Source organism: Scylla paramamosain, chromosome 43 (assembly GCF_035594125.1).
Source record: "Scylla paramamosain isolate STU-SP2022 chromosome 43, ASM3559412v1, whole genome shotgun sequence".
Classification (NCBI taxonomy): domain Eukaryota; kingdom Metazoa; phylum Arthropoda; class Malacostraca; order Decapoda; family Portunidae; genus Scylla; species Scylla paramamosain.
The window spans coordinates 7054684-7067183 of NC_087193.1; the positions used below are offsets into that span (position 1 = coordinate 7054684).

The 12500-nt window shown below is 46.7% G+C and overlaps 2 protein-coding genes across 3 annotated transcripts in view; both read left to right on the plus strand.

Moving 5' to 3' along the window:
* LOC135093676 (filaggrin-2-like) overlaps positions 1-8542 on the plus strand; it is an 11633-nt gene extending 3091 nt beyond the window's left edge. Inside the window, exons 2-4 of the mRNA XM_063993179.1 lie at positions 957-4961; positions 5285-6103; positions 6286-8542. Of these exons, the coding sequence (XP_063849249.1) occupies positions 957-4961; positions 5285-6103; positions 6286-6708 (5247 nt within the window). The 3' untranslated portion in view covers positions 6709-8542. The remainder of the gene's footprint in view (positions 1-956; positions 4962-5284; positions 6104-6285) is intronic.
* Positions 8543-11075: 2533 nt separating this feature from the next.
* LOC135093661 (uncharacterized) overlaps positions 11076-12500 on the plus strand; it is a 69729-nt gene continuing 68304 nt past the window's right edge. The window contains exon 1 of one of the 2 annotated variants that reach the window (XM_063993134.1): positions 11076-11178. The gene's annotated coding sequence lies outside the window, so the exon portion shown is untranslated. The remainder of the gene's footprint in view (positions 11179-12500) is intronic. The other variant, XM_063993132.1, reaches the window with a different exon arrangement.

Here is a 12500-nt window from a genome sequence, read left to right on the forward strand (position 1 = left end):
AGAGAGAGAGAGAGAGAGAGAGAGTTGGTAGTAAAATGGCGAAGGTGAAATACGTCTTGTATTTCGATAATTAGTTACCAGGTGTCCGTGAGAGAGAGAGACAGAGAGAGAGAGAGAGAGAGAGAGAGAGAGAGAGAGAGAGAGAGAGAGAGAGAGAGAGAGAGAGAGAGAGAGAGTTAAAAGAAAAAAAATGCCAACTCGTTTAACTTTCTCTCTCTCTCTCTCTCTCTCTCTCTCTCTCTCTCTCTCTCTCTCTCTCTCTCTCTCTCTCTCTCTCTCTCTCTCTCTCTCTCTCTCCAGGAAGAAAGAAAAAAAGACAGTCGGGGGAGCACCGGACATTACGAACAAAGAGAGAAAGAGATCGAGAGAGAAAGAAAAGAGGGAAAAAGAAAAGGAAAAAGAAAATAAAGTAATGAGGTACAATATTCAATTCAATACATTTATATATTTTTCATTTATTTTTATCCTTTCACTTCATTACATTTAGGTTTTGTAATTCATTTATAATCGAATTTATTACTGTCATTGTTATTTTTATTTTTTCCTTTCTTACCTTTGCATGTTCTACTTTTTTTTTCCCCCCCAGACAGATTTACTTTTATAGATCAGTTTAAATTCCCATTCTGTACCTGACACTATTACCTTGTACCTTAACACCTGAACGTGTGTCATCACCTGCTTCCGTTCCTTTGTGTTCAAGTAACACTATTCTCTCTTATAAGTCTATTGAAGCATCATCATTAAATAGTACATGTGAAGTTGACTCATAATCAACGCTCTTTTGGCCTCGGTAAATGTAGACAAGTGAGTTTTTACAAGTCCGTTGGCATATGTCGTACCCTACAATGCACCTTGAAGGATCCAAGCACTGACGCCTTCATTTGTCTTGCGCAACTATCGTACCCTATAAATAATTACCGTACTTGTGTCTTAGGCTTTAATTTTCTCCCCCACAGCTTTGCCTCCTCGTTGTGGGAGTGCGGGGGGATGCCTCGAAGGAGAACGAGTCCCTATCCCAAGAGGAGGACCTATCAGTGTCCCTCGAATCCTTGGAGAGAACAGGAAGACAAGGCCGGTCACACGGTACATTTAATCAACATTTCCGCTTTAAACGAAGTCCCCGCTTCTTTAGTTCCGAGTCTGTGGAAAGCCTTGAGGGTCAGTACGGGTCCGAATCCTTGGAGAGTGACGAAAGAGTCAGGTACACAAGCTTCCGCCGACGCCCTCGCTCCCCGCGTTTTAATTTCGCGGACTCCCGGAGCGACGAGGACTTCTCCACGTCCAGGTCCTCAGAGGAAGATGACAGGCTCCGGTATGCCGCCCACTTCTTCCCTCACCGTACTCTGCGTTCCTCTCCCTTCTCCGCAGGCGTTGCGAACACTCGGAGCAGCGACAGCTCCATTGGGGAAGGGCTGTCAAGTCTAGCACGAAAACAAAAGCGAGCCACGACACAGTTCCGTATACCTAGGCACGGCTTTGTCTCCAGGCGAGTGTCCTCCAGGAACTTTGCCGCCCCCTCACCTCCCCTGGGAGTCACGGACTCTTTAGAAAGCCAAGAACACAAGCCCGAGTCCTTGGAGAGAAGAGGAAGAGGGCGAGGAAGACAGGGACGAGGGCAGCAACAGCGCGGCACACTTGGCAACACTCCTCACCGCGCTGCTTCCCGCCAAAACTTCGCCCCCACCCGCCCTGCCGCTCCCGAGTCCTTGGAGAGTCTGGAAGTGGAGTCCGTGTTGAACAACCCCGTCAATGTGTTCGGCAGGACGTCCCCGCGAGGCCGCCAGGCAGGGAGGGGCAGCGGGGGGCACTACACTGGTCATTCCGGTGGTGTAGCGTTGCCAACTCACTTTGACGCCTTTAACCCGCCGCGACCTACTTTTGGCAGGTCGACTCCTGTCTCCATCCGCCCCTCCCGCACCTCACGCCCCCGCTCTCCCACGCGCTCTTCCGCCCACCGCTCGCCGTCCAGAGCCGTGCACACCCACACACAGAACGCCGCTCAGCAAGAATCCTTCGGCGTGCCACTTCCTGTGCCCTCACAACCTGCAGCCGCCAGACACCAGCCGGAACCCACCGGCCTTCCCATGCCCGTCGCTGCAGTCACGCACTCCAGACCGTCCACTACATCCAGGCGTCTAACTGGCCGCCCTTTACCTCAAGCCATCCCGCCCCCCAACCCCCAGCAGTCTCCAGGCATTCCCCTCAGCAGCCCCGTCCACAGTCAGACCAACACACAGTCCACCAGCCCGCAGCAGTCCACAGGCGTCCCCCTCCCCACCAGCTTACAGTCAGCACAGAGGGGAAGACAGTCGTCCAGAAGGCAGCCGTCCCGCGGCCGTCCACTCCCCACTAACTCACTGGCCACGGGAAGCCGCAGGAAGTCTACTGCCTCTCAACGTAACTTCGGGCGCCCTCTACCCACACAGAGGCAAAGACAGTCCCACGTCTCCCGACAGTCTCATGGGCGTCCCCTCCCCGCCAACCCACAGCCCACACAGAGCCTGAGAGAATCTAACATCCCACAGCAACCTTCTGGTCTTCCCCTTCCTGTGAACCTGCAGATCACAGAGAACCTAAGGGAGTCCAGCACCCTTCAGCAGTCCTCAGGTCAGCCCCTTCCAGTCAACCCACAGCTCACACAGAGCCTGAGAGAATCTAACACCCCACAGCAACCTTCTGGTCTTCCCCTTCCTGTGAACCTGCAAATTACGGAGAGCCCTCAGCAGCCTTCAGGTCAGCCCCTTCCAGTCAATCCACAGTCCACACAGAGCCTAGGAGAATCTAACATCCTACAGCAACCCTCTGGACTTCCCCTTCCTGTGAATCTGCAAATCACGGAGAGCCTTCAGCAGCCCTCAGGTCAGCCCCTCCCAGTCAATCCACAACCAACAGAGAGTCTAGGAGAGTCTAACACCCCACAGCAACTCTCTGGCCTTCCCCTTCCTGTGAGCCTACAGGCCACAGAGAGCGTGAGACAGTCTAATACTCACCAGCAGCCCTCTGGCCTCCCTCTTCCTGTCAACTCACTCCCCACGAAGAGCCGAAGACAGCCCAGTACTCGCCAACGGTCCACTGGCCGCGCCCTCCCCGTCAGGCCGCTCCCCAAGCAGAGTTTCGGGCAACCTCTCATCTTGCAAGCCCCAACTTCCCGGCAGAATCAAGCAGAGTTAGTAAGTCGAGGCAGTGCTCAAGCTGTAGCGGATCTCTTAGGCGGCGTTGCGGTCACCCAAAGAGTCACCAGTTCTCGTGGTTCCCGCTCTCGCTCTCGCTCTCGCTCCAGAAGCAGACAGCAGGGTACCGTCTCCTTCGAACCGCCCCAGAACCTTCAGTCTTTGGAACCTCATCGTGGTAGTGGTAGACTAAAAGGACCATCACCTCCTGAAAACATCGCAGCCTCTCCTCGCTCCAGAGCTGCCCATCGTCGAAGGGGCTCCAAGAGGGTTCAGGTGGTCAGGGTGCAGTCGAAGTCCCACCCGAAGAAGTCTCTGCCGCATTCTGAGTTCCAACGACGGGTACTGAAGGATGAGGAGGTCCCCCAGCAGCAGCTACAACACGGGGAAGAGAAGTATGAGTCTCTGGTGAAGGAGAGTAAGGAGCTTAATGAAGTGGAGGAATTGGAGGAAGAGGAAGAAGGTGAGGAAGATGAAAACGAGGTAGATAATGAGGAAAATGATGAAAATGATGAAACTGAACAAAGTGACGATAAGGAAGAAGAAAACGATGAAGAAACTGACCATAAACAAGACGAAGATAATGAGCAAGAAAAGGATAACGAAGAAGAAGAAGAAAAAGAAAAAGAAGAAGAAGAAGAAGAAGAAGAAGAAGAAGAAGAAAACGAACTGGAACAAGACAAGGAAGAGGAGAATGAACAGGAACAAGATGACGAGGAGGAAGAGGAAGAGGATAAAGACGATGAAGAGGATGATGACCCACGCCAACAGTACAGGACTTCTCAGAGGCACCACCAGAGAGGACAGGGCAGAGGGAGGACCTTTCAGAGGCAGAGTGTGCGGGGACAACGACAGCAAACATACAGACCAATCCCGCAAAGACAGCAGCCACAGCAACAGCCTCAGAGGACCCCCCAGAGACAGGTTACGCGGGGGAGACAACAGCAGAAGCAACAAGAAACCCAACCACAACCTGAAAAACAACAACAAACGCAGCGACAGAATGCAAGGGCGTCCCAAAGACAACAGCAACAGTCTCAGCAGCGTCAGACTGGCACGAGGACCACAGGGCGTATCTTTGGCGTCGCTCTGCCGCCAGCGACGACGACGCCACAACGAGACCGTTCCCGCCCGGTCGCCACCACCACAGGGCGCCTCAGAGGGGCTCGCTTAGAATCGATTAGCAAGGAGGACATGACTCTGGAAACAGTTAGCATCGAAGACATGACTGGCGAGAAGGATCTGACATCGGAAACAGTCAGTAATGAAGACATGACTTCGGAATCGTTGAGCAATGAAGGCATGGCGGCACAAACGCTCAGTAAGGAAGATATGACTGATGAGGCGATAAGTAAGGAAGACATGACTGATGAAAAATTGAGCGTTGAGGACGTGACTTGGAAAAAGTTTCCGGCTCGTCGGAGAGGCCACCGCATGAAGGTCCACCGCCGAGTGTTGAAGCCCGGACAGGCGTCACAGAGGCAGCAGCCACAGCGGCAGGCTGCAGCGGACCCACAGAGACAAGCCCCGCGGGAACAAGAACAACAACAGAGTCAGACCAATGCCAGAACCACGGGACGACAGCGAACCGGCGTCGCTCTGCCGCCGGCGACAGCAACGCCGCGGCGCGTGCACTCCCGCCCCGCCACTACCGCGCGACGTGGTGGTGATGCTCGCTCGTACGGCGCAAGGGGAGCAGCCAGAGGACGTCAGCCAGTGCAGGCGACACATCTGAGGACTGATGGCAGAGGTGGCGCGGCGACGAGATCACGAGGACGTGTACTGACGAGGGTAAGTCTGAGAGAGAGAGAGAGAGAGAGAGAGAGAGAGAGAGAGAGAGAGAGAGAGAGAGAGAGAGAGAGAGAGAGAGAGATGGGGGGAAGGGGAGGGAGCTGACGCCACGTCATCTCCTTCACGGAGGTAATCCAGACAGCGGTGAACATCTCGCTTCTTGTATGCACAGGTAAAGGTCACTAAACTCTGGAACCGGATATGTGTGTGTGTGTGTGTGTGTGTGTGTGTGTGTGTGTGTGTGTGTGTGTGTGTGTGTGTGTGTGTGAGTGTCTCGTTGGTAATTAATTAACAATGTCGGTCACTTCTTCCTATCCCCACAGGGCGGTGCGTTTGGGAGGGTGAGGCAAGACTCAGTGGAGGACATGACTTCAGAAACTCTCAGCAATGAAGACATGACCTTGGAATCCTTAAGCGCGGAGGACATGACTTCGGAGACCCATACCGCGGAGGACATGACTTCAGAAACCCTTAGTGTGGAGGATATGACTTCGGAAGCGTTTAGCAAGGATCTGACTTCGGAGGCTCCTAGTCAGCAAAATGTTCTCCCAGCCTCGATCAACGACAACTTGGCTCTAAAGATTGTAAGTGAGGAGGACCTAACTTCAGAAACTGTAAGCGAGGAGTTCACATCGGAAAAGTTCAGCTCGGAAGACATCACCACGGAAGCGTTAAGTAAGGAGGACTCGATCTCAAAGTCAGTGAGTGCAGAGACTAGAAAGAAGTTCCCCGCACGCCGGAGGAACCACCGCATGCAGGCACAAAGGCAGCCTGGACAGACTTCGCAACAACCACAGCGGCAGAGTGGGAGATCGAGGACATCACAAACACAGCAGCCACAGAGCCAGCCATCCCAGCAACAGAGTGCAAGGGCTTCACAGAGGCAAGCGCCACAGCATCAGAGTCAGACCAGTGCCAGAACCACGGGACGACAGCGCACCGGTGTCGCGCTGCCGCCGGCGACGACGACGCCGCAGCGCGTGCACTCCCGCCCCACCGCCACCGCGCAACGTGGTGGCGGTGCTCGCTCGTACGGCGCACGTGCAGCAGCCAGAGGACGTCAGCCAGTGCAGGCGACACAGCAGAGGACTGATGGCAGCGGTGGCGCGGCGACGAGGTCACGAGGACGTGTATTGGCAACGGTGAGTCTGAAAGAAAGAATTCTTTATGGAAATTGATAAGTCAGAGAGAACGAATCCGACATATATGGAAACTAGACTGAGAGAGAGAGTCTTGTATGGAAACTAGTTCGTCCATATTGAAAAAAAATATAAACAAGCATTATCAAGTAATTATTTACTATTTTGCTCTCCTCCCTCCACAGGGCCACAGATTCAGTGGCAGGGTGCGGGCAATCTCCGACGAGGACCTCACTGATGAGACTGTGAGTGCTGAAGACACCACCTGGGAAGTCTTGAGCACCGAAGACGTGACAAGGGAAGACAGCACAGAGCAACCCGCGGGACTCAGCCTGGCGAGCGTATCCCAGACCCTGAGTGACGAGTACGTTACTATAGAGAGCATAGACACGACGAGAGAGGAGAGCATAGATAAGTCTAGCAGGGACGCCTGGAGTGAGGAGGACGTAACGATAGAGAGCATAGATACAACGAGAGAGAGCATAGATAAGTCTAGTAGGGATTCCTGGAGTGAGGAGGACGTGACGATAGAGGAGAGCATAGAGAAGCCTAGCACGGAGCTGAGTTTTGAAAGATTAGTCAAAGCTTCAGACGCAGCGGTGTTGTGATAGAGACACTGATATAGTCACCCTAGTAGTGCTATATTTCGGAGACAGTTTAAGGGAGAATGAAGGATGAACGTCACGCTTCTAAAGACATCGAGAATGCAAAAGGCCAGTTCATTAAGGCAGCTCCTGGTCACTTAAAATTTACAAGCCATCAGTATTCAAGTGTTTGTCAGGGAATACTTGAAAGTATTAGTTTTCCTTTAGCGACATAAAACCTCTTTCTGTTCAAGTGGATACATTGGAATACGAGTGAAGAGATACAAGGCACAGCATTCATAAACATTTCTTATCTTGACTGCCCGTAACAGGCTCTAGTGAAAGTTACTGGGGTTCTCAAGGGTGTTTTCATGAGTCCAGTGATAGTTTAAAATATATTATGCCTTCTAAACAGGAAAAACATCCATGAGAACTTGACAAATTATCACTGGCCTTTCAAAACAGTCCTGATAATTGAACCAAACGTTTAAAAACACTAAGCTAGATTTCAAAAGCATTACATTTCAAAACTAACTCGTTCATGAAAGAATAATTATAAGTACAGTGATAAAATCTGTACATAAAAAAAAAAAAAAAACTACACGATCTCCATGGACGAAATCGTAACACAAAATTAAACAAGCTCTATATTATAATATCCTAGATTTTCACAGCAATCCAATCATGAAAGCTTACATTTTTTTGTCAATAATCAGGTTTCACTTTCACTGGAGTGTCGCCTGTGCATGGCTAGGCTGCGGGAAACTGGTTGTCTGGTTTTGTGTATACCAGCCCAGTTGGTTGTCTGTTGCTGCTCTTGACACAATCCTACGCCATACTGCAAATAGAGAGCACATGGGTGACACAACCAGTAATACAGAAAAAAAAAAAAAGTTATATAGGACACTGCATCTTGCTTAATGCTCCCACATATTTGATGCGCTCGCAAAACTTTTTTTTTTTCCTTTCTTGTTCCGCCATAAACCAGTGCGAGGATAGTGGAGCATACATAGTGTAGTCTTATTATAAAGCGAAGTGAAGTTCTCTGGGACATTCAATTTTCTTGTTCCGCCAAGCACTAAGACGAGGCTAGTGCGGAATTATGCAGCCTTATTACGAAACAGTGGAATTCAAGAACTTAACCGAATGAAAACTTTGAATTGTAATGTATTCCTTTCGGCCTGATTCACTGATAAAACTTTCTCTTATTCCTTCAAACAATAAGACGAGACTAGTGGAGAATAGTGCAATCTAATTATGAAACTTGGGCTCTGTATTCATAGTTACTTTATACAACGAAATTGGGTGAAACTAAGTAGAAGGAAAGCAGAAAGAACTAATATAAAAAAAACTACTATTTTTTTTTCCCCGTATGAATTTTAATTCCACGTAGCAAAGAGAACAGAAATGGAAACGAGACGGAACAGAAAGGGTGATAACATCAGACGAGGCGCGCGAAGGCAGGACAGGACCATGTTGTGAAACTTCCACGGCGCACCTCCACTACATTCAGAAGGCTGCAGTTGAAGTGACACGGACTTTCAAGAGTATTTTTACTGTTCTAGTGACAGAGTAACAAGTTTTCTTCATTATTAACAGGAAAAGCACTCTTGAGAACCCGGCTAATCATCTCTGTGGCCTTTGAAAATAGTCGTGGTGAGAGAACTAGGCGTTTCAGAATACGGGCCTCAGAAAGACTCAATCCGAAGCCTCCTCTGTCTTTCCCGGCAAAACCTGAAGCCTCTGGAAGCCTGAAGGACGTTGTGATCTGAAGGAGGCGACCCTGAAGACTCCGCTCACCAAACTGAACACATGTATATAAATTAATATAGTAATTTTAAATAAAGTTATAATTTCCCTTTTCTTTTTTTTTTCTTGATTTTGCTGTTGTAACTTATGACTAACGGAAATGTGATGAGCTTTTCTAGAATGAATGTGAAAGGTATTTGTCTATTCATTTATTTAGTTAGTTTGTTTGTTAGTTAGTTGGTCAGTTACGTCTTAAGAAGTTTGGCTAAGGGTCAACAAAAGTAATTGACTAAAATGTAACGTGTTTTAGAGATGAATGTGAAAGCTATTTGTCTATTTAGTTGGATAGTTAGTTAGTTAATTAGTTAATTAATTACATCTTACGGAGTCTAGCTAATGATTGTAAAAAAAATGAAAAGCCTCTTCAATGCGTCATTCACCCCCACCTACATCCCCCCCCAAAAAAAAAGTTTCGAAAAAAGTTGGTCAGTTTAGTTCCGGTGGGGAGTGGATAGCCAGCCCTCCTGGTACAGTTAAGTCACAGGAAGGAAGAAAAACAGAGTGCACCAGTGAAAGGGACAAAAGGTGAAGGGCAAGAGAGAAAATTATGTAGGGTTGTTAATGAAAGTTCAGGATATATTTAAGGTTCTGTTGATATATTAGGATGAATTCTGTAGATGCATTGCTTGAAAGTTTTGTAGGGATATTACTGAAAAATGCAGGATTTTGAAAGTTTTGTAGTTTTATGCTTGCTTTCTGAAAATCTTTAGGGATGTTACTGAAGATTTCCGAATGCACCAACAATTATGTAGATACTTCAGTAAGAATTATGTAGATGGATTCTGAAAATTCTGTAAGATCACTGGAAAATATTATATTGAAAAATCTGTAGATGCATCAATAAGAATTATGAAGAATAATTCTGAAAATTCTTTAGGTATATCACTGAAAATTCTGTAGATACATTAATAAGAATTCTGCATATGCATCCGAAATTTCCGAAGATATACTTAAAATCTGTAGATACAATGATACTTTACTAATATTCTTATCGCTTGTATCTATGTACACACCCTTTAGTTAAGCCGGGAGGACCTGGAGAACACTAGGAACCGAGAAGAAAGAAATATAGAAGGATAGAAGTGGACAAGAGACCAATGATGATGATGATGATGGCAGTAGCGGTGGTGGTGGTGGTGACGGGCCCCTCTCTCCCCTCTACCCAAACAATGTAAAGGCAGACCAGTCACCACCAGTCAGTACCAGTCAGACAGTCACTCACCACTCCTCCAACACAAAGGTGACAAGGCACTTCACTCTCTCCCCTCCTCACACACACACACACACACACACAAAGATCAAAGGTTAGTCCATTGAACCGTACTACATAGAAGAGAGAGAGAGAGGATGGTGTTTCCTCTCTCTCTCTCTCTCTCTCTCTCTCTCTGTGTGTGTGTGTGTGTGTGTGTGTGTTGATGTACGTATGTGATTATTATCCTTGATTGGCCTCCACATTCAGAGAGAGAGAGAGAGAGAGAGAACAGTTAGGTAGTATCACTGTTGCCAACCTCAGCTAACCACTTAACCATCACCACCACAGTTACTACCACATACCTACTACGTATTGTCTTGTTGAAAGGTCACATTTGCACTCTGTACTTAATGGTGAAGGACGAAATATAACTCAGAGACGGACTAAATGCAGGAAATAATAACGGTGCCTGGGATTCAAAACTAGGCTGGGCTAGGCTATTTCAAGTGTAGTCGGGGAAACATAGGATACGTTAGTAATATTTCAGAAACAAAATTGCTACGGATATATTTGAATAACTAGTCTAGCTTATAACAGGAAATGAAGCAGCCTGGAACATATAATTTACGAACGAATCAATCCTATCGTAAGAAAATGGTAATTATAATAAAATCAAATATAATGTAAGAAGATGAGGCAAGCGGGAATGAAAGATTGAGAAAGAGACGCCCTTTCTTTATTTCCGCCTTTTTTCTCCTTTCCTAAGTTTCCTTCGCCCTTATCAGCTTTCAAGGCAAGGCAGGAAGGTGTGGTGGTCTGTGTGTGGTGTCGAAATAGTTGGATGGTCTTAAGCACACGAAGGAAGCAGGATACATGTTAGGTTGGCTTAAAATCTTCCGGGGACACTACCTTTGAAACACTTCTGCGCTGCACCTTTACTACTTTCAAAAGGCTCTAGCTGAAATTATACGGGCTTTCAAAGGTATTTTTATCATTCCAGTGATATGTTAATAAGATTTCCATGTTATTAAGAGGAAAAACACTTTTGAGAACCAGGCTATTAATCTCTGTGGCCTTTGAAAATATTATGGTGAAAATAGCGGATCACTTTGCTCTTTCGTTCATTGGTTCATTGTGGGCTTCATGCCGGGGTTAGAACGGTGTTATCAGGGTATAAGGAATCAAATCATGTACATATGGGTTCAAATCTTGTGTATCATTAGTTTGTATTTGCTCCTTTTGTCTGAAGGTGTGATGTTTACGATTCACGCGAGTACAATATAAGAGAATCGAGTAATGCATATATGGGTTCCAATCTTCTGTATCACTGGTTTGTCTTTGCTTTTTTTGTTATCTGAAGCTGAGTAATGACTCACGCCTTCCAACACTTATTGTCCCGTTGAGAGCACGCGGTTGGTGGTCAAGAAGGGTGTATGTGGCGGCTTTGATGCTAAAATACGGAGGTTATTTGGAGTTTTTGACATTCGGATAAGGTAGGAAGAGTTTGTTTTTGCTTCTCATCATCTCATGGCGGTGGTGTTACGAATAGTTACTCTTAAATGGAGTGTGTGTCGTTCCCTCTCTCTCTGCGGTGGTTCACTGATGCGCACTGCCTCACTGTACTGCACTGTAGTCGCCCCCACCCCTGATGATTGAGTCCATTCAAGCAAACATTCCCGCTATTCATAAGACAAGTTCCTTATTTTCCTTCACCACGCAGAACTGTGCTGACTGTGCTCCTCCCAGTAAAGGTAAGGGAGAATATAAGAACGTAAAAGCAATCTGCAAGAAGTCGTCAGGCCCACAAGTAGCGGCCTCTCTGTGAAACATGGCTCGATTTAAATGATTTTTTTTTTTTTTTTTACACTGCTTCAGTTTAATGATTTGAAGTACATTTAATTTGATTTAATTTACACCACGTTTTCAGATTAGCACGATCAGTCCAACCACCCAATCGCGCTGTACAGACACATATTAAGTAACTGTGATAGACTTGGCTGTATTTTTCTGACAGAGGTATATGAATCGAGAGAGAGAGAGAGAGAGAGAGAGAGAGAGAGAGAGAGAGAGAGAGAGAGAGAGACGCGAGGGGAATATACCCGATTCTCGTTTGACGTAAAGGAAGAGATAACTGATGGATAAGAAGAAAAAAAAAAAAGTGAAGAGAAAGAAAAAGTAGATCAAATAAGGACCTTCATCTGGCAGACACCGTAAGAAATTTAGACACTGGAGGAAGATGAAAAAATACGTACTCATTTGACTTCCACGCGAATTTCAAACAAAAGATGATCGCTTTAAAAATACCAAAAAGAAGAAAAGATCAAATGAAGATCTCTATCCAAATATCACCGGAAGAAATTTAGAAAAAAAAAAAAAAAGCAGACGCTGATTTGACTTGAACATGAATCTTAAACAAAAGAGAATTGTGTAAAACATGAAGGAAAGAAAAAAATAAGACCTTTATCTGAATAATATCGCAAGAAAATCAGAAAAAAACACGCATTTGACTTCGTGACTTAAAACAAAGGACAATAAAAAAAAAACGTATAAAAACTCAAATAAAGACCTCCATTTGAATACCACCACAAGAAAACGAGACAAGGAGATAAAATAATAAAAAAAAAAGAGACACTTAAGCCTCTCATTTGACTCCGCGTGACGTAATCATGACGTCACGGCTCAGCAAGGTGGCGGAAGGGACATTACCCGAAGAGTCAGTTTTTCTTTATTTTCTTTGCGCGTGTGGCCTGTTCAGAGCTGAAGAAGCTGAGCATAAAGGTGTGAGAGGCGGCGTGAAAGGGTGTGAGGGTCAGAA